Source organism: Phalacrocorax aristotelis, chromosome 12 (assembly GCF_949628215.1).
Source record: "Phalacrocorax aristotelis chromosome 12, bGulAri2.1, whole genome shotgun sequence".
Lineage (NCBI taxonomy): Eukaryota > Metazoa > Chordata > Aves > Suliformes > Phalacrocoracidae > Phalacrocorax > Phalacrocorax aristotelis.
The window spans coordinates 2,192,463-2,218,431 of record NC_134287.1 but is presented as its reverse complement, the minus strand read 5'-3'; the positions used below and the strand labels follow the sequence as shown (position 1 = coordinate 2,218,431).

The 25,969-nt window shown below is 44.0% G+C and overlaps 1 protein-coding gene across 5 annotated transcripts in view; it reads left to right on the top strand.

Annotated features, from left to right (window-relative positions):
- The first annotated feature begins 5,962 nt into the window (after positions 1-5,962).
- WASHC2C (WASH complex subunit 2C) overlaps positions 5,963-25,969 on the top strand; it is a 37,999-nt gene continuing 17,992 nt past the window's right edge. For 3 of the 5 annotated variants that reach the window (XM_075108210.1, XM_075108206.1, XM_075108208.1), the window contains exons 1-18: positions 5,963-6,197; positions 6,700-6,864; positions 8,476-8,541; positions 9,222-9,395; positions 10,045-10,138; positions 10,539-10,597; positions 11,411-11,458; positions 12,787-12,891; positions 13,430-13,517; positions 14,728-14,796; positions 15,180-15,292; positions 17,528-17,600; positions 18,391-18,447; positions 20,458-20,622; positions 21,243-21,382; positions 22,521-22,613; positions 23,139-23,243; positions 24,617-24,733. In XM_075108210.1, coding sequence (XP_074964311.1) covers positions 6,084-6,197; positions 6,700-6,864; positions 8,476-8,541; positions 9,222-9,395; positions 10,045-10,138; positions 10,539-10,597; positions 11,411-11,458; positions 12,787-12,891; positions 13,430-13,517; positions 14,728-14,796; positions 15,180-15,292; positions 17,528-17,600; positions 18,391-18,447; positions 20,458-20,622; positions 21,243-21,382; positions 22,521-22,613; positions 23,139-23,243; positions 24,617-24,733 — 1,845 coding nt within the window. In that variant the 5' untranslated portion in view covers positions 5,963-6,083. The remainder of the gene's footprint in view (positions 6,198-6,699; positions 6,865-8,475; positions 8,542-9,221; positions 9,396-10,044; positions 10,139-10,538; positions 10,598-11,410; positions 11,459-12,786; positions 12,892-13,429; positions 13,518-14,727; positions 14,797-15,179; positions 15,293-17,527; positions 17,601-18,390; positions 18,448-20,457; positions 20,623-21,242; positions 21,383-22,520; positions 22,614-23,138; positions 23,244-24,616; positions 24,734-25,969) is intronic. The other 2 variants (XM_075108211.1, XM_075108209.1) reach the window with 1 other exon arrangement.

Genomic DNA, 25,969 nt, shown 5'->3' with positions numbered 1-25,969 from the left:
TTGCTGCCATAGCACTGCACTAATTTGCTTTTCACCAGTTGCAGTATAGCACAAAGGGGGCCTCAAGGAAAGATGGGGAGGGACTCTGTCAGGGAGTGTAGTGACAGAATGAGGTGTAACAGTTCTCAACTGAGAGAGGGTAGATTTAGAATCGATATTAGGAAGAAATTCTTTACTGTGAGGGTGGTGAGACACAGCAACAGGTTGCCCGGTGAAGTTGTTGATGCCCCCTGCCTGGAATTGTTCAAGGGCAGGTTGGATGAGGCTCTGAGCAACCTGATCTAGTGGAAGGTGTCCCTGCCCATGGCAGGGGGGTGGGAACTAGACAATCTCTAATGTCCCTTCCAACCCAAACCATTCTGTGTTCTTACTTTCCATCAGAAAAGCCCTTCCCTTCAGACCCTGCAGAGCCAGAGGGCAGGTGTCCTCATGGTGGGTTAATACGTGATGGGAGAACAAGTATTTTGCAAAGCTCACTGCTGATTCCACAGAACATAGGTATATCATGCAGATAAATATTTGCGCATAAGTCACACAGGTAACTAAAGCTCATATATGTTGGAAGTGTAATTTTTAGCTTAAATAGGTTTGAAGCCTACTGAGGAAAGTTGGAAAACCCCCGTTAACTTCTGCAGCCTTCGGATTACATCTTAGGGCTTGGATCAAGCAAAGCACCTAAGTATATCCTTAGCTTAAGCCGTGTGGGTAGTTCCATTGTCTCCAGTGCAGCCACTCCTTGTTCTCAAGAAAACACTTGCTGAAAGGCTTTCCTGGATCTATCCTGGAACATAAGTTCACAGTCATTCTGGCTGTTGTGTTGCTTTATCAACTATGATATAACGATTGCTATGAGAAGTTTAATTTCTCGACCTGTTTACAAAAGTGGGAGGGTAGCCCTATTTCACTAGTCCTGTGAACGTTTCAACGCTTTGCTAAAGACTGAAGTAAAAAGCCATGGGACGGTGATTCGGGAGCTTTTTTATTTTTTCATTCTGATACTAGCACAACTTTGGGTGGCTCCCTTAAGTGTGTCAGAGATTTCAAGTTTCAGAGCTTATGACCTGACTGTAGAGGACTGCAGACCCCAGAGACAGAACCCAAAAGACACCTTAACCTGTTCCTCACACACTAAGCATTCCTACCCCACACCAAGGGAATGCCAAGGTAATGGCCGTCCTCCAAGACCACGATTTCACCATGAGAGATGAACTTTTGGGATCAAAGAAAGATCAGACATATGTGGGGGAAACCACAACCCAAGGAAGTCATGTGTGTCCAAGACCAGGTTCCTTTAGACGATTAGCAGCTCTGCTCGGGGTCTTTTTTTCCTCCCTTAGGATTTCCAGTTACCTGAACTGGGTATATCATCCCAGTTATTTTTTTCCTGCTTGCACAACAACTTATTGCAGTAAGTCATTTGACTCCGTACATAGCAGCAAGGTCTTTTAGGTGACATGGGTTGTCATAGTCTGCTTATTTCTGACACACAGGTTATAATTAATTATATTAAAGGAAAGCTGAATTTTAATTCCCTGAAACAAATAAATACACTGGTAGGCAAGTTGTGTGTTCCGGCATTGTATTAACCAGCAATGAATCCCAAGCAGGAGGGGAAGTACCTCGGGGGCCTTCAGGCTCCTGTGCTGGTCCAGTGGCAGCAGGGGAGTACTTATTTCTCACTCTGTGCACTCCTTTCTACACTGTGCGCTGGGGACTGAGGCATCTTCAAGCCCTGACTTCACTCGTCACCCCAAAAGGGCACCCCTTTTGCAGCCTGCAGATAACACAAGTGCTGGGACTATCTCTCGGAGGCCGGGGAGCTCTGGTAATGGCAGGGTTTGGGCAATCACATCTCTGTAGCCTTACCAAGCCATAAACACAACCTGTGCATGAGAACAAGGAGCGGCAGGGAAAATGAAGAACAATGCACTAACTGTGCTGGGGTTCTTTCTTGTGTGATACAGAAGCTTATCTTTTACTTGTAACTTGACTTTTTCTTTTGTTTGCATCCTGTTCTAAAGTTATAAAAACATATTTACTTTCTGTTAGCAATTGGGAAAGCTGGCTATGGTATTCTCTTTCGTTTTTTTAATCTTGTAAATATTTGTGAGTTTAACAAAGTGCTGTCTGTTTAAGCTTTTGTTAGCACTTCCAGTGTAAGGCAACAGAAAGCGGTACTTCTGCCAAAGTTTTTACCCACAGGGAAAAAAAAAAATCACCCAGGCTAGCTATATGGCATATCATTGCCCAGCTTATCAAGAAGAGAGAATTATATTTAAATTTATATCAAATGTCATGTTAAGACACTAAGTCTTTGTCCCCTGTAAACTGTAATTTCTTCACGGGCAAATGCTAATAGGAATTCAGTAGCCACTTCTCACAAACAGTTAAAAAAAATAAGTAAAAGAGAAAAATCAGATGCCCCTAATAGTTCTGTATGAAGAAAGAATGTTTCTTGTTATTTCATAATCTGTGTATGTGTGTTAGAAATCATTCTGGCTTTAACAGAGTTGCGTATGGCCTAGCAATGAACGGGTGTAGCAAACACAATACCTCCCTTGAAGCTGGTCATGTCATTTATAGGGATATTTTCTGGACAAAACAACCTGCTGCTTAGTTTGAGAGCGCTCAGGATCCCCTCCGAATGAAAATGTTTGCTTTCAGCTCTGCAGAAGTTGTGAAGAGACATTAAGCTGTGATCACACATACCAAGTGCGCAATCCCGGCCTCCAAATCACTTTCAAGGTTGTGTCATCTTGCCTTTAGCTTTCTGCAGCTGCTAAAAGTTCTGTGCGGTCCTATGGGCCTGTGGAAATTATTGTGGGTACCCACTGGGGACCAGGTCCATGGGAAGGAGGAGGTGTCAGCTTGTGCAAAAGTGTAAATACTGGATCTCTTCCTTTGCTTTGCAATTGCTTCTCGTGCTGATGTTCACAGATGTTTCTTTGTGGATATAAAGGACAAGCTTTGAGGCTAACACAACCCATGCTTAAACTGGTGCATTAAGGAGTCCTGGTAAGCTCTTTGGTCTGGATAACCCCAGCGGTTTGTAGTACCCCTCCCACCACTTTTTGTCCCCAGCCCATGTCTTGGTTTCGCAGGAAGGACGCTTAGGGATCTGAGCCAGGAGAAAGCCATCCAGATTGTTATAGCACAGAATCCCTAAGTGTGCCCGGATCACCCGTCAGCCCCTGCTGCTCAGTCCAGACTCTGCTAGTTTCATTACTACCTTGAGGAGGCAAACTACAGACACATATTTATGTCTGTATCCCCAACTCAGTCCGGAAATCCCAGAGCCAGCTGTAATTTCAGGCATATCCCTGATACCAAGTCTGTGTGTATACAAGCTTTCACACTAGAGCAACAAATTTGTATCACTATTGTCTCCAGTTTTAAGTGTTTGCTTATCAGAACTAACCAGAGGATTTATGGTCTGGCAGCAGTCTGGGGTAGTAAATTTTTAGACAGGGCTAACAAGCAACTTCAGGATAGGCAGCAGTTTTTTCCACCGTGGAGCAACACTGCAGAAAATAGACTGAAGTAGGACCAGGAGGAGATCCATAAAGGTTTGTTTCCTCTTGCACCATGTCTGCCAGCATAACTAGAGCATCCCATTATGCTGTGCTAGTTCTTCTCCAGAAACAGGAGGGCAGAAGAGAGCAGCGACGTCAGTGTGTGCTACATTTCTCAAATCTGCCTCGTGCATATTTTCTTGTGTGTACTTACTCTGGCCCACCTCTGCGATCCACAGAGGCCTCCCACTAACCTCCTGACTGCCTGACCCCACCTTAAATGCTTTCACCACAGCCTTTCAGGGCCCCGTCAAAAGACCTCTGGCTCATTTCACACTGCTGCAAATGCCCAAGGCTGAGCAGTTGCATGAGACTGGCAGAAGTACAAGGAAGGCCAGTCTGCTGTAACTTCTGTCCTTGTGGCTGCGCAGGAAAGAACTTGTCCCCCACACTGACTCCAGAAGCACTCTGCCCTGCTCTGGAAGGTCCTAGGGAGTACTAACTGCACAGATGCAGATCTCAGGGCCACATGCAAGTGGCAAGCAATGCCAAAAAGCTACGGCATGTCTGTCAGCGTGGATGTCGGAGAGCTCAGCTCTGTGCAGTCTTACATGGTCTGTTTCTTGATATGCAAATCCGTCCCTGATGACAGCTGTGATTTTTGATTCCTTTACATTGCATATTAATTTGGAAAGTTCTGGGTGGAACAGCAAGGAATTTTTCTTGTTGCCACCTTCTCTCTAACCTTTAAAAGGAACTTGTCTAAATTCCTTTCTTAAAGGAATTTTAGGACTGAAATGCTTTTTGGGACCCTGACAGTAATGTTTAGGTTGGGACTTCTAGAAAGCAAATTTTTATTGTGCCATTCGTAGCCCTCTCTGCTCAGAGACTGGTGTATGTATCACAAACAAACAATTTTCCCCAAGGGAACATTCAGGTTCCATGTTGCTGTCTTTTGGGGTTTTTTTAATGGAAACTAGCCTGCACGACCCCCAGACCTGAAGGTGCCTGATGGCAAGACCCTCTGTCTTTTGGCATCGGTAGACACGGAGCATAAAGACCTCATGGTTTGTAATGCACAAAGTTCCATGCCAGTAGGACTTTACAGCATCAACAAAGGACTTGTTGGATTTTATTCCACATGTCGGTGAATATGGAAAGTAACTAAAGGCAAATTTTTCTGGTTTTTGAAATGTTGCGGAGGAAGGAACTATGGCAAAACACTAAAAGCCTTGGAGAATAATTTTAGATTAATCCCATCTGTGTGTGTTTTTAACAGTCTTGCTCAAGACAATGTTGTGAAACTAGCCTAGGCTAATATTTTTCTACTTGTACTTTCTACTTGTACTTTAAATTCTAGTAGAGTTGAAGGTCTGAGCCAGTTCAGTAATGGTATATCTTGTTATAGAATCACAGAAAAATAGAATAGAAAGGAATACAACGGTACTTTGCTTTTAGAAGTTCCTATGGCCCTAATCCAGCAATACCCTCCGAGTACCTGGATGTAGCCATTAAAACCAATATATGAGAACTTGGAGGTCTTGGGTGTTTTTTCTTATTTAAACTGAGAACCCAAGTAAGAAGTAAATCACCCAGTGCCTGGTTCATCACGAGGTCTTCTGTGGTATCAGTGTAGCCCAGCACAAGAAATAAACAAACTCTATGTGCTGATATCAAGGGTTGATCTAAATAGACTGTTTCCAGTGAATTGTTTAGTTACCAGCTGGAAGAACTGATGATTTTATTGTCATTTCCTCTGTTATTAATTCACTTGTAATAAAGACCATATGAAATACAGTGGTATGACAAGGTTTTTTAGTTCATTGGAAAAAATGACTTAGTGAGAAAGCGGGAAGTTAGAGTGGGTGTTTGACCTGTAAAGGCCCAGGGATAATAGGCTGTGAATCCCAGTTTGGCAACCTGTCACTAGTGGAGTCCCCCAGGGATCGATATTGGGCCCAGTGTTATTCAATATCGTTATAATATCAGACCCTAGAAGCAGTTGCAGCGGTTAAAGCCTTCTCCCACCCGGTTCTCCATTCCCCTCGCCGGGGAGATCCGGTCCTCGCAACCCGCAGAGAGGACGGCGTGAGCATCCCTCACCCCGCTGGGAGCAAGCTCAGCCAAGCCTAGCTTAGCTCAGCTCAGCTCAGCCCCCCTCCCGGGGCCGTGCGCTGCGGCGGCTGACTTAGGCCCGGGCAGGTGCCCAGGCGAGTCCTGGGCCTCTCCCGCTCTGCCGGGCCCGTCCGGGCCGGGCTGGGCTGCGCCGCGCCGCCATAGCCCTACAGAGGGAACAGCCTCCCCCCGCGCCCCCCAACCCCTTCCCCCTCCCGCTCCGCGCCCGGGCAGCCGCGAGGCGGGGCTTCACCTCGCGCCCAGCCCGGCCCGCCCCCGGCGCGCGGCGCTGCAGCGCCCCCTGCCGCCCTACGGTACGCACGAGGGGCGGGGCGGAGCGGCGGGTCACGTGACAGCGCTCAGCTGACCGGCGGCGCGGCCCGCGGTCGCGGTGGAGGGGCGGGAAGGGCTGTGGTACCGGTAGCGGCCCCTCGGTTCGCGGCCCTCTTCCCGCAGATGAACGGGGTCCCGCGGGACGCGGCGGAGCCGGCGCCGCTCTGGGAGCGGCCCTGGTCGCTGGAGGAGATCCGTAAGGGCAGCCAGAGCTGGTCCTTGGCCTCGGACGCCGGGGTGAGCGGTGCGGCCGGGAGCGGGCCGGGGGCGGGCCGGGGGCTGGGGGGAGCGGCCCGCGGCGGAGCTGGTGCTCCCGGACCCCCGGGGCTGGGGGGGGGAGGGGTCGGCCGCTGCTCCCCTGGCCCCGGGGCTGGGGGGTTGGGGTGGGGCTGTCGGCCGGTGCTCCCTGACCCCTGGGCTGGGGGGGGGGTGTGTGTCGGTCGGTGCTGCCGGCAGCCCCAGGCAGGGCCCGACCCCCGCAGGCTCCCCTTGCTTTGACCCTCTGGTCCGGGCGAGAAAGCTAAAATGAGGAGTTGGCCCGAAGGGAAATAAATGCAGGATGGAGTGGCAACAGAGCAGGATGAGGGGTGTTCCAGGGTGTACCTGGGGGTGTTTTAGTCTAAACTGTGTTTATTTTGATGTTCAGCTGAAGTGTATGATCAGCTCTGCCTGGGTCATAAGCGGTGCCCAAAGAAAAAGGAGTTGGATGCTGACTATTGCTTTCCTCTGTTCTAAACAGCTTCTGCATTTTCTACAAGAGTTCTCACAGCAAACCATTTCCAGGACTCATGAAATCAAAAAGCAAGTAGATGGATTGATTAGTGAAACGAAAGCCACAGACTGTCGCCTTCATAATGTCTTCAATGACTTTCTTATGTTGTCCAACACGCAGTTCATAGAGAATGTGAGTATGTTCTTGTACGGCATCAAGCTTGTACAGCAACTTCAAACATTGGCATTGTCCATTCCTGGAACATGGAGAAGTGATTCGACTTTTTGGCAAGTCTCTTGTTACTTAGAGATGAAGTGGCATTTAATTGCTTTCAGTTAAGTGGTGTCCCAAGTCCTTCGTGAGTGATTTACTATCCAATATTGACAGATTTCCTTTTGCCTTTTCTGAGGTACCTTCCTTCCTTGTTTATATGTGACATGGAGGTCAGAGTTTTGTTTTCAGGACTACAAATGAGTTGGGATCTCTGGGATGTCTTGGTATGTCTTTACAGGTAGCATGAACGTAGCGTTTGGCTGCATCTGGCTGTCTAAATATGAGAAATGTTATATGATGCTGTAAATTTGCCCAGTGGTGTTATTTTACTCTAACAGCAGCTGTTATTAAAGGTGTTGGACTGCTGGCAGTTGCCTGTTACGTTTGGTCATGATGAGCCTGTTTCTTGGTTAATGTTCCCACTTTATGAATATTGCTATTTCAGAAAGGTGAAAGCTAGACTTGAAAGCCTGTTACAACATTGTACCACGAGGAACATGTGTATAAATAACATGTAGAGCTTTAACAGTCTTTCAGATTTGTGGAGGATTTTTTATCAGGTATTTTGTTCTGATCAGCATTGTTCTCGGCCACGTGTGTCTCCCCCGAAGCCATGATAATGCTATTGGAAAGATGCTGGCAGAGGGCAATGTGGAAATGTGGATTTCCGTTGTGAGGGTTTTTTTTGCTGGTGGTAGGTTTTTTTTTTTGGAGCTGCAATGTCTTTTCTGACCTACCTTTGCTGTTCAGCATAAAGATTCTGCTGAGAACAGTTTGTACCAAACATCTTAAATCTTGGGTGCTTGAAGCTGTTTGTTCCCAAATTTAAGCGCACAGAAATAGGTCCTCATTTCTGGTTCTTAATTTAGTTAATGTAAGATATCTGTCTCTTCCCAGGGAATAACTGCACCTGTTGTTTGAGAGGTTTAGATTTAGGTTTGCAGGTTCAGGGGAGACTTTTTATTCCCCTGGGTCTCCTTGTAGCTCATCCTACAGAAGAGTGCTAAAAGAGCAGGATGGGAGGGATCATCAAACTGAAGGCTGAGGGAGGATGTGAACCCCCTCTGTAAGTACAGGAGAAGCATAAATGCTAAAGAAGGAAAGCTACTAAATGATAGAAAACTAAAGGAAAATAGACAGGTCATAAGTAAACTTAGGCTTGACTCTGAAGGCTTCTAGAATAGCTTTATATCAGGGAGGTTAAAACAGTGCTTTTTTAATACATTCAGGTCAATCTGTGAACAGGGTTAAATGGTCAGCTTGCCATCTACTACTGCAGTGACATTTGCTGTCTTGAATTACTTCCGTTGTGTTGAGAGGCTGCCTGATGGTAATGTCAGGATGACGATTTCAGTGCATGAAGGAGGCTGGAAGATGCTGGGCATTGTTCATGGATTCTTTTTCAAATGTGTAATGAATTAATGTGTAACAAATTACACATTAACAGTGTATTTTATTCTTGTGGTGGTGCTCGTGGTTTAGCCCCTGCACCAGTATGCTGTTCTTACTTAATTTTGCTTCACTTTTTAGAGAGTGTATGATGAAGAAGTGGAAGAGCCTATTCCCAAAGCTGACGTTGGAGACAAAACAGAGCAGGTAGTTGACTTAATTTGCCTTGAATGCTGGCAATATGTTTGTGGTTGTTATCTACCTTCTCATTTCCAAACTTATTTTGCGGTCATTTACAGCTTACAAACCAAACTGTTTCCTTTCTCCTTAAAGTCTCTCTGTTGGATAGTGTATGTCAGTCAGACATGAAGTTGACAGTAACATTGGAGGCTACTACAGTGTGTGATAATCTGTTAGGTCCTCCCCAAGCTCAATACTGTGTCCAGCAGACAAGACTTAAGGAGTCAGTTTTCAAATGGCTATTCATGTTTTCTCAGCAAGAAAACTGAGGCCTTGGCCCTTCTTACTGGATTCAGAGGTAGTGGGTTGGGGAAGCAGAATCTGACTGCAATTCCCAGGGATAAAAACTCAGAGAGCTTTTTCTATATCTTACAGTCTAGGTGTATTCTACCATAAATGTTCCCTTGATGGGCTGAGAGCACAAATAAGATAGTACTGTGCTGGCGTGGATGTTTACAACATCTCTGTTTCTGGGAGTGATAAAGATGAACTAAGTCCAGCAAGAAAAGGTTCTGAAGGTCTTTTTCTTACATATAGTGAAAAAGCTTTCATTGTACTAATTTGAAGTTAAAACTTTGCATGCGTGTCACAGCGTGATTGACTCTTGAGTAAAATGCAATGAGAATGTGTTGTTGTTGCTACTAAAGGAAAAGACACGGGAACAGAAAGAAGCTGATCTGATCCCCAAAATCCAAGAAGCAGTGAATTTTGGGTTGCAAGTTCTGGACAGTGCGTTTGAACAGCTGGACATCAAAGCAGGCAACTCTGACTCAGAAGAGGAAGAAAGTAACGCAAGGGTGGAACTGATACTTGAGCCAAAGGTACAGACACCTGTCCTTGCTGGGAGCATGGGTTTGCGTTTGGCTTTGTTGGACTGCTTTTTGCTTCTGACAGCAGTGTCACTGTGTTGATATAAAACTGATTTCGTTACCTAAAAAGAGGATTTGATGACTACATCTGAAGGAGAAGTGCTCCTTGCTGAGCTATTCCTTGTGTAGCCTGTTGTCTTGCAGTTGGGTTAGCATTCAGGTATGGCACCCTAAAGTGAGTTACTTTAATGGCAGTGAACTTGGAAAGGGAAGCCTCAATTCTGTGTGGAGTGAAACCTTTTAAATTTCACGCTGTTTAGGTAAAAAACATCTATGGAGATATGGTAATTAAGAACCCTTTGTGCAGGATTTGAGATAAGACTGATGCCTGTGAGTCTTTGCAAGGGTATCCTTCTGTTAGATGACAGCTAGGCAACAAGTTGGGACCGCACAAATGGAAGTAGCCCCCTTCTCTGACAGTGCTAGAAAGGAATAAACTTCAGCCAGCCCACCCAGTTGCATGCTGACTTGAAGCATGTGTCTGGTGCGAGCAGCTTGTATCTTCCTTGAGTTAAAACAAGGGGTGTAAGACTTCTGTCTTTGCCAGCAATGTAGAGCTGTTCCTAGATGTCAGAAAGACCTGGTGTTTTTCTCTTTCCAGGATCTCTATATTGACAGGCCTTTACCTTACTTGATTGGCTCTCAGCAGTTTATGGAACAAGATGATGTTGGCCTTGGAGATCTCTCTAGTGAAGGTATGTGCTGGCACGACCTTTTTTCCTGTGCAAGTAACATGCCTAAGTGAGACTTCGGTCTGTTTTAACTCACAGCTTGGGTTATACTGCATAGTGTTCTAGTGCATCTTTAGATGCACACTGTAATTAGGGGGGGAAAAAGTGTGCATCATGTTGTCACAACCACTTCTCTGGTATGCAAAGCAGTAACTTCTCAGTAACTTGAGCTCTGTGTATTAGAAATGCAAAGTGCTGACATGTCAGCAGTCTTCAAAGTTCTTCCAAACCACTTTCTTCTCCACCTGATTTTTGGTTCCCTTATCAACAGCAACTTTAAAGGCTCTGTAGTGTCTGGTGACCACACTGTTCTGTGTACAGATATCGTGTCTGATCTTAACTTTTCTGTTTTCATTTCAAATAGAAGGATCAGTAGATAGTGATCGTGGAAGTGTAATTGACAGCGAAGAGAAGGATGAAGAGGTAAGTGACAAGTGACAGTGGCCCAGCTACTTCGCACAAGCGTTCCTGAGTCCTTGGTTGTGTGTGAGGCCGTTAACTACCTTGCTTTTTCATGTGGGCTCTCAAGATAATATTGCACAATGTCTGTTCACTGTGTTAGTTGTGGTAAATGTGCTTTTCCTTATTACTCTTATGCAGTAGTTTCCTCTGCAGCTTTCCAGGGGAGCAATAAAGTGGTATTGGCTCGAACTGGTATTATAGTAGAATACTTCAAATTGATGTGTTTTATTCCCGTCAAAATTTCACTTTGTGAAGCAAATCAAATTCTTGTTAAGAATTGCATTTATGGAGGACAAATCTGTTGTGAATTACAGTTACAAAGAATGGGATGGAGACTAACAGGAGCAAGTTTAAAGGTTAAGTAGGTGTCAGTAACGCAGCTCTAGGCTTTGCCTCATAAATCTGCTGCGTTGGACTCTCAATTTCTGATGTGTTTTCCCTGCCTTGGCTGGGATGTCTCTGCTTTGTAACTGTGCTATGAAAACACTCCCTTTTTCCTGAGGGGTTTGCTTCTGCGATCTTTGATCAATTAAAGCTAAATCCCTTTTGAGTTACTGAAATGCACTGTCAGACGAAGCTTGCCGTCTTTGCTAAATTAATGACTTTCTAGTGAGCTCAGTTCATAAAGATGGTCAACAGTGGGGAAACAATTCCTTGGTCAGGTCACAGTGATGAGATTTGAATGTCCAAACGTAAGCAAGTCTAGAGCTTGTCAGCCCTGGATCACTGGACAGAAACAATGTGTGATATTTCTCTTTTGGTCTCTTTTTCCAGGAATCGGATGATGAATTTGGAAACCCTAGTGAAGAGGACCAAAAGACGGTACGGTTATACGCCCTGGCACAACCTGAAACACTTTCCACTTGCAACAGAGTGAGGATGCAAGAAAGGGGAGATAAGAGCTTTAGATGATTAATTATAAAAACTTTGGTTAAGCTGAATTTGCATAATTCTGTATGTTGTCCTGGTGAGATGGCATTGTGTTGTGAAACTGAACCTGGATTGGGCTTGCAAGCACGTCTTTAAGCCATCATTAGATGCAAAGCATATGTGGGATGGCATTGCCTGACGTGTGTTCCCCTCAGGAATAATTTTGGAGTCATGAGAGTTCAAAGCATCTACCCCAGGAAAACAAGGCTGCTGCAGGATTATTGGGTCTATAGTTAAAATTCTAAACTTGCTATGCAGGAAGTACGGAACCGCGCAGTTTGGGTATGACATGGCATCAAAGAAGTGAACAGTATTAAATGTTTGAAAAGTATGCCCGTTTGGATAACGAATGAAAAGGGAAAAGAAAGTTTTAGATTGGAAAATTCAAGCCTGACTTCAGTCATTGGTAGTAAGTGGTAGTAGGAGAAGGAGTTTTACCCGTGTTCAGGTGTGCCACTGCCAAAGACATTTATGCTGGGGATCCTTAATCTGAAATGGTTTAATGTTCCAAAAAGCAACCCTTTTTTAATCTCTGTATTGATAAAACAATGTTACAAAAGCAGTCAGGTGTTACATTGAGCTGCATTGACTTTCTGAGGGTAACTTTGTACGCCTGATGTGTCAGATGAGCAAGTATCTTTGGGTCGTTTGTGATTTAGTTCACTTCTGGGCCCTCACCCATGCCAGCCTGCGGTTTGTAATTCACTTAGTCTTTTTCACCCCCTTTTTCTTATTGACATGACTGAAGCCAAGATGGGGGCGTGTATTGTCTGTCATTCTGCTATCCCCCTTAGGAATAGCTCAAGATGATATAATTTTTTACTAGCTGATCACAGTGTTCCTGAGTTAAGGCCAAATCCTAGGTGTTTAGTGGGAGGAGTTCATAAACTTTGGGAAGCAGCACAGCCAAACGAGTTCAGGCTTGCGTGTAGTAGCAGTACGCTCCTTGTGAGGAGAGCCGTAGTGTACTCAGTTGCGTCTCTGGTCCAGAAATGTTCGCTGACACAGCACAGGGGTGTGCTGGAGAATGCAGCAACTTGCTTGGAGCGAGAGGCTCTCCTTCCTTACCTCTCAAAAGCTGGGAAGTACCACAAAAACTGGCTGAATGTTTCCCTCCTTTCAGTACGTTCGCTTTCAATATTTTATCTAAGCAGATGTAGTTTTGTGCTTGTTTTGTATGCCAACTTCAGGAAAACACAACAGGGTATTATTGTTTTTAGAGGACAGCACAGATGAGTGATGAAGATGATTACGATGCCTGTGATCTCTTTGACTCTGAAAAGGAAGAAGACGAGGATGGAGGCTTAGATGAAAGCACAAGGCCTGTAAGTAATTGCTGCCTCCCTGGAGAGAGAGATTTTACTTCCCTCATGAAAAATCTGTCTTTACAGGGATCATAACGGTAGCTCTGTTACCTGGAATTGGGATCCTGTAGAGAAGGCCTGCAAAAATCCTGAATGGTCTTTCAACATGGTTGTTCAGGCTTTACCCCTTTAAACTAGGGGACTTCTGCACCCTAAGCTGGCATCAAAGGTGTCTCTGAAGGTCATTAAGAAATCACTTATTGCATTTGCATGTGCTAAAGGCTTCTTGCTTTTCCTATTCCCAAGATCAGGTGACATTAAAAAAATGATGTGATCATAATGGACTAGAAATGGCTTTTTTTCATCTTGATGCATGCATAATCTCTTAATTGGTTTCTTAGTAGGAAGTGGCATTGTCTTCTCTGGGGCTTTGGTCAAAGTCTAGGCAGGATGTTGTACAAGTGAGGCTGTAGAATACACTATTTATAATTGCAATTGCATCAAGTTGGTAATAGGATTGTAAATAAAGAATATGCTGTTATTTGTCCCTACTTGTCAGAAAAAGAAGAGACCAACATCATTTGCAGATGAGCTGGCAGCCCGAATCAAAGGAGAAGTACCAGTCAAACAGGACGAAGAGCGCTCATGTAAGTTAACTCTTTAGTTTTGATAAGCATTTGTGAGATAGTAGGGGACTTGAGAGAGAGCTGGACAGGAGATTGTGTAACAGAAGTTTGACAGATATGTTATTTGAATAAGTGTAAGCCCAATGAGAGGAATTAAAGACACTATTTTGTGTTCTGAGAAACTTTTTGACCGTAACTTAGAGGAATGATTTGGAATCCACCGAGTGTTATAGTGGAGACCACATTGCTTTCAGGTGAGACAGGTCACTCCCCAAGCATACAGATTATTGGTAAGGTATCCTTTCCAATCTGATTCTCCCTTCGCTTGTAAAACTGCGTGTTTGACCACATGTTCTTCCCCCTGTTTCAGGTAAGTATGTGGAAGCCACTGGTCGCTGTAGTACAGTGGAAAACCCCTCAAGCAGTAGATTTATGTTTTCAGGGGGTGTAGCTTGTTTTTTTTTTCCTCTTTGTGGCTTAAACATGCTGCCTTTTCAGGAACTTTTCCTTGCTACTGATTTCAGTGATATTTCAGACTAAATACTGTACTTACTTTTGCATTGCTTTCAAAGGGACGGGCCTCTCTCAAGTAGTTATTCTTGCGGCAAAGTAGGAGTTGAAAATAGCTGACTGGAATTGAGGTGGCAAGTGCTCGTCAGCCTGCTTTTGACCTGTAATTCTGAGAGCATGAACAGACAAGAACAGTGTGTGTGTGTTCTTGTGTGGTTCAAACAATCAATCTAGGTCTGTGGGTGTCAGAGTGTGAAACCTACCACCTAGCTTTGTTCAGTTACAGGGAAATCTGCTCTTTGAAATACCCTTGAGACAGTGAGACCAGAGGGAATAAAACTCTGGCTTTGCCTCAGGTAACTGGATCAAGGATAGTATGTCTGGAGCCATTTGAGCTGCTCAAAGGTTCTGTGTGCTTTGTGTGGGATCTGCACCGTCTGGAACGCCGTGCTGCTCTCTGGCATCTCAGTGACACTAGTCTGTGTGTGGGCAACTATGTTGAACCCACAGTGTCTGACAGAATGATGCTATTACAATCTTAAGTGCCAATTTTAGAGCCTGTACATCATAGAATTGCTTCAGTGGGCTGATTCATATAAAAACATGTAAGTTCAGCTTGGTTAGATTATTTTTTTTTTAGGTTTTCCTTGTCATAGACTGATCACAGGCTACAAGTACAGACGGACTATTTTATTTATGTTTTGAAATTTTCTTCCTAAAGCCCTGTCATCAGAGACCAAAACAAGGAAAATGCTGAAAGAGAAGAAAGAAGTGAGGGTTCCATCAGATGGTAGGATTTCCTCCTGTCTTATTTTTGAATTGTGGGCTGGAATGTAAGACACCACCCAGGAAATTGAGGCAAAACGGGGGGGGGGGGATATCAGTGAGCATCCTTCAAGGTGAGTGTGTATACAAATCTGGGTTGTGATATGCCTGTAAAACAAGGCTAGAAACAGGCCTAGTGAGAGTTGCACCTTAATTGTGGTGTTGTGGAGCAACCATATGCAACCCAGTCTGACTACAGCAGCTTCTTTGTATGTGTCGTGCTTGTGAGAGAGATGGAATAGAATCAAACCCAAAGAATCAAGAAGTTTTTATTTTGTCTGTCTCTTTAATTCTCTTTCCTGAAACTTGGTCAGTTGCACGACAGCTCTTGGCTCTTGTGCTTTCTAGATGAAGACGATGACATCTTCAAGCCTCCTAAGTTGACTGATGAAGACTTCACACCCTTTGGGTCTAGGGGTGGCCTCTTCAGTGGTGGAACAGGTCTCTTTGATGATGAAGAGGTGAGAATGCTGGAGAGGGTAGAAATGGAGTGTGTGTCCCCCTTCTAAAAACAAAAGACCCCAACAAAGTCTCACTTCTGGAAGGCAGAGATGGGAGACAACACTTTGTTGCTTGGTGACATTCAAGCGTAGTTGAACAGTGCAGCTTTCCCATGGAAAAAGAGAACTACACAAGTGAGGTACTTATATTCCCCTTGGCACAAAGGCCTCCTTCTGCAGTATTGCTGCTAGAAATGCAAGTGTGGTCCTATCCTTATATTAGAAAAGTTCTAATTCCAACAGAGCTTACTCGGCACCTATCTCACTTTTATCTGTGGAGATAAACCAAATGCCATGCTGTTTGTTTATTTTAAAACAGAAAATTTCTATTAAGATGCCTGTGAGAATACTGAATTCTGTCATTCTCTCTTTCTCCCTGGCTGTGGGAGAAGTTTGAGAGGAAAAAGAACATGATGTCCTTTCCATTTTATCGTTCACAAACCATGTCCGGCAGTGATGCTGTTGGGTTCCTCTGTCTCAGTGCTGTTAAAAGTTCCCTGTTGCAAGTATGCTACGTTCTTTCATCTAGTTATTGTACAATTCCTGGGTTACCTGTACCGGGAAGAAAAGTTTACCTTAAGCTTATTCTTATGCTATGTATCTACAGCTGACTTGATGAAGGAACGGCACAAAGTGCATTTCTGAACTTATTTTAGCATTGTTTGTGCACATGAAGGGGGAGAGAAACCCAGTGTCAGGGATACTTAAAACTTAGGAATCTGACAGTGTAGCTGTGAAAGACAGATGATTGCCTCTGAGTTCTATCATGCAGACGATGCTGGTAACAGTGAAGCAAGGCCCAGAATAGTGGCCAAACTTGCCTCTATGCGATGTTGTGTTCCTCGTTGCAACTAGAAGAAAAGTCTGGTGTTCCTCAGAGCTGAGGAGGCTATTAGACTGGAATTTGGAAGGAGACCTCATGTACAGCTGACCTCAAGCATACCATGCCAATCTGCTAGAATACAGCCAAGAAGCACCAGGGGCATTGTGTGAAGGGAAGAGGGTAGTTCTATGCAGCGCTTTGCACTCAAATGCAGCCGTTGTGGGAAAATATTAATGTGCTTTCTTTTTAAGTGGCAGCAAACAGCTTTAAAAAAAAATAAGTCCATCAGTGCAAGCCGGCTTTGTGTCAGCACAAATTCAGATGAAGCTATCATTAGACCCTCTTTATTACTTACTGCCAGGACTACTTTCCTCATCCTGTAGACACAGGACAGCCAAGCAGATTTGTCTGTGTGTGTTGCCTGCCTGAATACACTTATTCTTGGTTTCCTGTTACCTGAAAGTTAATCATCTAGGAAGGGTAACTTATCTTCGCTTACCATGTGCAATGGAGGAGGCCTTACTGTACCAGAAGGCAGCCACAGTAGGTCAACTGGCAAAAAGCATATGGCAAATGCGCAGTAACTCCCCGATGTTGCTGCTGCAGCCCAGCACTCCTCTACTCCTTCCTAAGTATTGCTGCCTTATTTCCACAAAGCTCTGTACAGACCATGCGTTTGGAGCCTCCAAGGAGGCAACCTCTAATACCCAACTTCCTGTAAGAGGGAGGCTTTCCAGAAATTAAGGGGTCAGTACTCAGAAGGTGTAAAGGTTTCCTGGAAATCTAGGCTGTGACTCTCAGGGGTGATCGGCACAGGGCAACTGCAGCCTGGGCACAAGGACTTTTGTGGGAGTGTCCTGCAATGCTTTTTGAACTATAATGTACATCTCTGCACCACACTGGTGTCTTAGAGGCTCCTTAGAAGCAATATAAATCATTCATCTTAGTCATGTGAAGTTCAGGAGTATTTTTATGCTTGTCCTGACCTGAATTCTTCCTTCAAACTTACTGTATAAGCTTCAGTAGGAAAGCTTAGAAGGGTGTAATCAGGACCTAAAGAGCTGTAGATTAATTAGCATAAGCCCTTGAAGATGTATAAATAAAAGATCATTCCTTCTCTGCAGTAAACAGGCTGATAATCAGTGTAAATTAAATTTTAGAAGACAGAAAGCTACTCTTCTGAGTTTGAGTTAATGCTTGAGTACCTAGGTTTAAGCCTATATATGCAGGCATTCTTTTGAGAAGGGAGTGGTAGTTACCTCCTCCATCTTGTCTGAGAAGTGGATATTCTACATGGAAAAATCAGCAGCTGTCTTCTGCTACAAAAAACAAATTCACCACTTCTTCCCCTTTGCATTTTCATCTACAATCAGAGTGATCTTTTTGCTGAAGCACCAAAAGGAGAAGAATCAAAAGAGAGAGAGGAGCGAGTCCCAGTAAGTGAAGGTAAGAACTAATTGTTGCCTCCTGTAGTCCTGTCTCTGCTGTGATTTATCACCACTAGCAGCTAGACTGTTTTCCAAACTAGAAAGTCTGCAGTAGCAATTTTTGGCAAATCTCTTCTTCTCCCCAGTCTTAATAGAGAACAGCTGTGTTTTCCTTGCATCTTAAATGTATTAGGTCACTATGATCTCTTACACACATCTACTCTCCTGGAGCTGCAAGGATGTCCGTACTGATGTTGGCAGAGCTCTCTGCACGCACTGGGTCCCTGCTGCTGAAGAGTACTTTGCAGGATCTAGTTGTGGGTTTGAGTGGAGTAAAGATTTCTTCTTGCAGGTTAATGCACGAACGATTTTTCCCATTAGCTGCATATCTAGACCCTTAAGGAGTCTGAGCACACATTCTGTACTGCAGCACCGTTCACTTTTACTTGTATTTGATGAATTTTCAGATAAGGGTTGGGAGGCTAAGCCATTGTGCTTTAAATTGAAGTGGTTTTGAGTGTGTGAATGGGAACTGTTGTAAATAATGCTATGTGTAAATGTATGTTGTGTTTATAAGCTTCAGTTTAGTTAAGCTGTTTTGTTGAGTTTTAATGGAGCAAAAATAGCTAGACTGCAAAAAAAAAAAAACAACGGAAGTTCAAGGAGAATGTTTAAAGAGTTCTGAGCTATAGAGGAAAAAAATGGACTTCAGAAGACTTCTCAGATTCCTGTTTCTGTGGTAGAGTTCTGAAGGCTTTGACAGCATAAAACAAGTGCATACATTTGTATTGTACTTCCTATGATTTCAGCATCCTCTACAAAGTCCTTAAAGAAAGTTCCTGCAGGTGCAGTATCTCTGTTCCCAGGTATGATTCATTCAATAGCAAATTGCTTCATGCACAAAATGCTCTTTCCTTTAAAACCTACTGAGGAGGTTTTAAAGAAGAAAACTATCCGAATACACCAACACCACATTGCTTGATCATGTGCTTAATGACAAATACAGGTGCTTCTACCATGCTAAGCCTAAACTGCAGCATGCTTTAAGAATAATCAAGGTTCTGTAGGAGCTCCAAAGGTAGATATCATTAATGGCAGATATTAGCAGCTGTCAGCTTCCAGTGTGGTGCTATGTGCTTTACTTCAGCTGATATTAGACAGTTTAAGTCTGCAGTGCATGCAGTCACACCTTCCCTCTATGCTTTGAGAAGGAAATGCATTTTGATCTTGCAGATTTGATCATATTGCTTTACATTAGCAGAGCAGTTTAAGCATCAAATTCCTATATTTTTGTGGCACAGGTAAATAAGATCACTCTCGTTCTCTGGTTTTGATTAGGAGGATTTGCATGCATGGGGAGGCACCAGGTCTGTAACCCGGAGCTAGAAAAAAAAGAATTGTAGTAAGATCCTTGTGCCATGTCAGACTTCAAGCTTAGCAATGAAAAGAAACGCGTCACCAATCTCTTTGAATTAACTGACTTTGATTTCTGCCTCTGTGTGGGGTCTTCACCTGATTGAGTCACCTTAATTTTAAGTTTTGCCCTTTATTAAGAAAGGCCTGTTTCAAGACCGTGGCTTCAGTTAACTGAACCCTTGATAAGCATGATATTTAGAGTAGGGCATATACAAATACAGCCTTTTTACTCTACGATCAAAGATATGCATCTGCAATGGTCATTCTACATAATTATAAGACTTAGTAGCAGGTTAAAAAGCAGCTTGAGGTTTTTTTTTAATCCTTCGCTCTTTCTTGGAGGTACTGTTGTGTAAGCAGTGAACTCCCCATCGTTTTAAGTGTCCTGTGCTGGTTCATCAGGAATTAAGTTATATGTAGCATTTATTCAAAGTCTTCAGTTGCACCTTCTCAGTAACTTGTAGGCAGGCTAAAGTCACCAAAAAACCCCAAGGTTGAGGCTCCTTTGCTCTTCAGAATTGCTTGATTAACACATTCCCAGTGAACAGTTTGTTTAGAAACTTGAGGATGTTTAATAACCAAATTTTGTAGCTATATTTCTGTCAAGCCTTTGGCGCGTTCTAATGGCACGGTACACTTTTTTCCATAATAAACTGCTGCTGTCCTGATCAAAATTCATGCAGTCTGCTGACTTTTAACCAAATAACAGTTATTCTACTCTCTGCCAACCTTTCAATTAAAATATCTTTTTTTTTTTTTTTGCCACTGTTACAAGCATCTATACGTAAGAAGCAAAAAGACAGGCTTAGAACCAGGCTGCCTATTTTTACCAAAAACACTAAAAGTGTTTGCAGACAATCTATCGATGTGCACGTGTTACTGAAGCAGGACATTTACACACCAGATGTAGAAGAAATAGTTGTTACCAACTTATTCTAGTTGATCACTGCCATATCTGAAGGATGTGGGGATCTTGGGACCAAACTCAGCCTCCTCCTGCAGTGCTGCTAGTGGTTTTGCATGACAAGTGCAGCTCCTTGGGAGAGCTCAGTCACCTGTCCTCCCCTCTCCTCAAGCACCTTACCGCTTTTACTTGTCCACAGTGGTGTGGCTGACTGCTTAGTGAAGTGGGATTCTGATTTGGGAAGTCCATGGGGATGGCAGCGTGGGACTGCTGGGTCTTCTAGCAGAACCTGGCTGTTGTTCCTAGGAGAGGTGAGCAGGTTTGAGGAAGAAGTGATGGCAGTGGGAGCGAGGGGCCATCTGTCTGCGACTTGGCTTTATCAGGCAGTTTCTAGCTTAATGCTTTTGATGTGGCATTGTTGCAAGAATGCATTAAAAGTCGCTGTGATGGAAACTCTGCCTAGCTCCACTTACTATGGCATGAGTTCAGCTTTTCGGTACCTGTGGCAATGACCTCTGTGTGCGGGTTCTTTTCTTCACCCCTGTCTGACCTGCAGGAGGAAGTGATGTGTTTGGTTCCACTGTAATTTTGGAAAAAGACAAGAAGCCTGCAGCACAGAGCACAGAGAGAACTCCTAAACCGCCTGGGAAAGTTGTTCTGTTTGATGATGACGACGACGACGACTTCTTTGTGGGAGCAACTAAAAAGCCTCCAGATTCAGGTACCTCTACACATGTGCAGTGGAAGATTAAACACTAAAGGTCATAAAAATTCAAACTGAGGAACCAATGAGTTACAAAATTCAAACCTGTGTCACTGTTACTTCTGCTTGGGTTTTTGGGGGGGTTGTTTGGGTTTTTGTGGTTTTTTTTGTTTGTTTGTTTTTGACATTTCCTCAGAGTGTTTTAGGACTGGCTTATTTGTACATGTTCTCCACCGACTTTTCTTTCTTAGGATGCTCCTTCTACTTCTAGGGCAGTATCTAGACTTGAATCAGGGAAATGATGTAGACTTTATTGGCACAGCCTTAAGTCCCTGTGCCCAACACTCCCTATTGGCAGGCTCTAGGTCTTTAGAGGTGCCAAGCCAATACAAAGCACTGCCTTTAGAGATGCCAGTTGACTCTAGCCCAGTGTTTGTTGTCTGTCCGCTCTGTCACCAGTGCTCTCTGGTAAGTGGTGTTTCCCTCTGAGAGCTGCTCTAGCCTTTTCTCTTAAAGACTCCTGACGTTGGCCATCTTTAAAAAGGGAGCATGGTATCTCTTGAGACTCTGATTTCTTCTCTTGTTCAGTAGTGGCGGTTCTGTTCTCATCGTTCCGTTTGTTTCACCTCTTAATGCAGTCAAGTCCACGGCTGACCTATTTGATGATGATGATGATGAAGAAGGTGACTTATTCAAGGAAAAGCCTGCCATTCCTCCTGTGGTTGCTGGCACAACTAAAGAAACAGAAAGCTGTAGGGAGACAGTTATGGAAAAAAAGGTAATGGCATAAAAACGGGTTTTGTGGCGAAGGTTTTAGCAAAAAGTTACTACTGCAGCTGAAGGAGTCTTTCTATGTACAACACTTTGGACATGCTGTATTTGCGAAACAGAACTAGGTTCATAGGGTCTTTCATGACCCAAGTGCTTCAGGGGTCCTTAAATGCTTTTTGCCTCTCAAACTTGGGGTTTGAGGTTTTTCTTTTTTGTGTGTGGCAGTGATTGGAAGAATCTTATTAAGGCAGGATTGAAATGAGAGCAAAATGAGAAGCCTTTGATAATAAAAAATGTTTATGAAGTTCATGGCTGAAATAAAACAGTCTGACTTAAGAACCTTTGGTGTCACAGCTCTGTGCTGCAGAGGCTATGTTTGCACTTACACCAACCTCCCCTCTGGACTGAGAAGTGTACAGCGCTGGGGTTGTCTCACAAAAGTTGCTGTAGGACTTTCTCCATATTGCCTTATGAGAAGCACCTGAGCGTGAGGGCCAAAGCCAGCTTCTGTTTCTGGTGCAGTGCAAGGGTATCCATGGCCAATGAGCGGGAGTGGTGGTGGGAGGTCATCTGATGCCATTCCTCCAGAAAAGCCAAGTGCTGAGATCAGAGAAGAGTATGGGAACTGATTCAGCAGCACCATTCCTGCTCTGTCAGGAAGTGAGGGCTGTTTTATACCTCAAGCTTGCTGACAGTAGTGCTTGGGTCTGGAATAACTCTGAATTTAATGGCAATTTAGCTAGTGGCAGGCTGGGGCTGTGCTGTGCTAATGCAGGAAATGATGGCTGGCACAAACTGCCCTCTTCCTTTATGAAACACAGTTTGTTAAAAGAAACATTTTCATTTAACTCACAAGGGGGGCTGGCATGACTTGCTGCATACATTTTTCTGTTGAGAAGGATGGTGGCGGGAGGGGAGGCCCGTGGTAAGACCTGCAAGTCACTTGTGTGTAGCTTTGGCTGCATGTGAGGAACTCATTCAGTACACGAGTTTTGGACTTCAGCCCGTGGGTGACAAGCTTGTGTTCTGTCCCTTTAGCTGTGGGGACACTGCCAGCAGCATGCCCCTTAGCATGGGCATGCACATCATATGACCCTTTCTGAATCTAAATGGGTTCTGATGCATTGTCTTTATTTGTCCTAAAGAGTCAACCATCTTCAGGGAAGGACTTCAAGCCTTTATCTGAAACACCTCCAAGAAAACAGAGGGGCCTCTTCTCTGATGAGGAGGATTCTGAAGTGAGTATCTCTTTAATAAATCCCTACAGAAATCCTTGAGATTTGAGTCACCCTGACTTCAGTCCGCTTGTATCTGGGGACTCCCTGTTTATCTCTAAGCCTGGGAGCTCAGATATCCGTGCATCTACTCCCAGCCATCCTGAAAGTTTCTTCTTGCTCCAAGAGTGAAATTTCTGGCAATCTTTTTCCCTGTCTTCAGAGAGTTAAACTTGTGCGGTACACACAGGCATAAACTGAAAGCCTGAAGAGGGGAAAGATCAGCAAATTGGCAACAAGAATCATGAAAGACTGCATATGTTTAATCTTGTGTCCTCAGCTTCTAGCTAGCAATTAATCTGCCCAGCTCAGGGAAATCCCTGTGGAGTTGCAGGTGATTGGTGGTACATCTGAGCAAGATGACCTTTCCCTACTTCACAGGCACGCTAAACACTTTATGAAAAAAAAAAAAAAGGAAAACCATGAACGTTCCATTTAGAGTTCTTAAACATACAGCTTTGCAATGTGACGTTTCTTTGGTTTGCACAGGACTTGTTTTCATCAAGTAGAACTGTGAAATCCAAAGCTACATCCTTCCCCACCAGCAAGTCCACGACAAAAGCTCCGCTCTCCTTGTTTGATGATGATGAAGAGGTAAGTACCACTTCCTGATGCTGCCTGTGTATGGGGGCCCTCCTGCACAGCTGTTGCAAATGCAGCAGGAAATATTCAGAAGCTTACAACACTAAGCTTGTAAATGGAGCACTAAATTAGAGCATTAAATCGATCTTGCAGTTCTAAGCACGTAGACAGTATTACGGAGGAGAATGGTAGCAGGGACTCTTGTGAGTTCTTGGTGTGTTTAGTATTTTGCAGTCAGTACATATCATCTCTGGACCTAAGCAGGAAGGATATTATCCCTCTGATTGATAAGACTAGAGAACACTGAGCAATAGAATGGATACGAGCTTCAGGAAGCTGTTTTATACTGGCCTGTGGTACGTGGCCACACGGATGACTTCTTGCTTCTCCTGTGTCATGGCTGGCAGATTCCTTTTTTTCTTGCTTTTCAGTGTGTAAGAATTGTGGCTGCTAGTGTAGAAACTGAGATCAGAGTACAGTTTGTGCAAGGAACTTAACAAAATTGAATTAGTGTGTGCTTTTCTTATCTTTTTACCCTCTTCTCCCTCCCACACACCCTCCAAAGTGCTTCCAACTCTTGGCCTGCAGCCTGCATGGTGAGTTAACTTACCCCATAGTCTTAACCTGAGGCGAATAGGAGGCTTGCTCAGACCTGTACGATAAGGGACTTCTGCAAACTCAAGATAAAGGTTTCCTGTTCAAGAGGGGGCTGCTTCCAGCTCACCTTTCTGAATAGGGGCTGTTTAGAAGCAACTGTCAGGATAGTGAAACATTTTGTAATGTGGTAAGGTCTCTAGTATCTGCCATGAAGGTTGCGTTATGGAACTGAAGTTCAAGTTGAGTGGAGAGAAGCAAAAATAAGTGTTAGGTGGTGAAGTCAACATATGCTTTTGCACATTCTGATGCCTATATAATAATCTGCATGGGTCTGTTCAGGTGAAAAGGATTGGTTCTTGCCCAGTGGTAGTGGTTCAGTTTGCCTATTGCCTGTCCTCTCAGAACAGGACTCATTCTCTGTTTCACTATGTAGATGTAGAAACAGGGCCACGTTATGTTAGGTGCTGCCCAACAGAATTGCTGTGTCGTGGTTTTTGGCTCCTGGTCGAGCCTTATGGTGGAGAATCTGTGGGCCAAAACCAGGCTGTGTGCTTACAAGTTTCTGGCCTATCAAAAGCTGCGTGCGTGGAATTTCCTGTACCAGAATACTGCATCGCCCTTGAAATTGTCTTCAAAAAGGGTTCACAAAACACCATTTCTCTATCCTACTCACCTGAGGAGTGGATGGCAACGGTGTCTTGCATGATGATGACTTCTCAGTGAGATTTTCATTGTGCTTTTGGCTTTTGAGTTTTTTAAATAGGTTTCTTTTTTAATTTTATTTCAAGGATCTCTTTGGTGTGTTACCTGCCAAGAAGCAACAGGAAAAACCCCTGGAAGAGAAAGCAAAACAGTCAGAGCCACTCAAGAAAGCTTCTAGCTTATTGTTCAGCAGTGATGAGGAGGTACTGAGGAATAAGATTTGGTTGAAAGGGGTTACGGGGCTTTATGCTGGGCAAAGCATAGAATTGTTGAGATGGGAACCACAGTCAAACTGCTGTGTCCACGTGCCACGCCTACCCCAGTCCTGTGACTTGTGTGCTGCTGAGGAAGTGTCTGATGCTTGGCTGACGTTATCTCAGGATCTAGGTAACAGAAGTGATGTGGAAGAGAGAATCAGTATTTTCAATGTAATTTATAGAAAGATTGATAGCAAATGGAGGGTGCTGCCAACAAGTCTGACTTAAAAATACTAAAACAGAAAAGTAAGTTTGCTCCTACTGCTTTAATTTCTGTAAGGAAAGTTCACCAGTTCTAGATGGGTATGTGGTGAGTTTTTCTTTTCTTTGTTTTGGGTTTTTGGGGTGAGGGGGTTGCTTGGGTTTTGGTGTTGTGGGGTTTTTTTTGTTTGCATTGGTTTTGCTTTTTTTGTGTGTTTGTTTTTTTTAAAGCTAGGGATAGGAAAAATGAAACAGAAATGACTAGGGTTCCCAGAGAGCAGCCCCCTTCTAGGGGTGGATTAGGTGTTGTCCTGCTTCTTAAATGAAAGCCAGAGACACTAAGTAAATTAAAAACTTGTATGGAAAGTCCCTGAATTAACTCATGTGAATAGGATCCAGGCTCCTCTTAGCCCTCCTACCCCCCAAAATTACTCTTTTGTGTAGATTTGATTTTTGTTACCTGTCCTGTAATTGCTTGCTTAGTGGATACTAGTAATATCTTTAGATGCACTTTTATCTTAATGGGGACTAATCGTCATACTTCAGCATGCCTGTAGTCCCTTTCAGAAAGGGGATGATCAGAGGTGGGGAATGGGGCAAACCACTTGAAATGCTGGGAATAAGAAAACACCCAAGCCAGAAAACTCTCCCAATCCAAGAAATGTTTCCCTTTAATGTAGAATTTTGACTTGTTCAGTGGGTAGGCTTCATTAAATGCTGGCTCTGGGGCGGGGGGGAGGAGGGGGAGAAAGTACTGTGGTCAAAAGTTGAGGAAATAAGAAGTGCAGCACCAGAACTATGAAGTGTCTTGGGTGTGGGTATTGTGTTTTTTCTTGGGGTTTCTTTTTGTGTTTTTTTTCCCCATACATCAAACTTGCTATTTATTTAAGTGCCTCAAATAAGATTCGACTGGGTGACCTTACTTGTGTAACTGCAGTTGACACTGACCTCAGCTGTCAAGAGCAACAATAATAGTGAAGT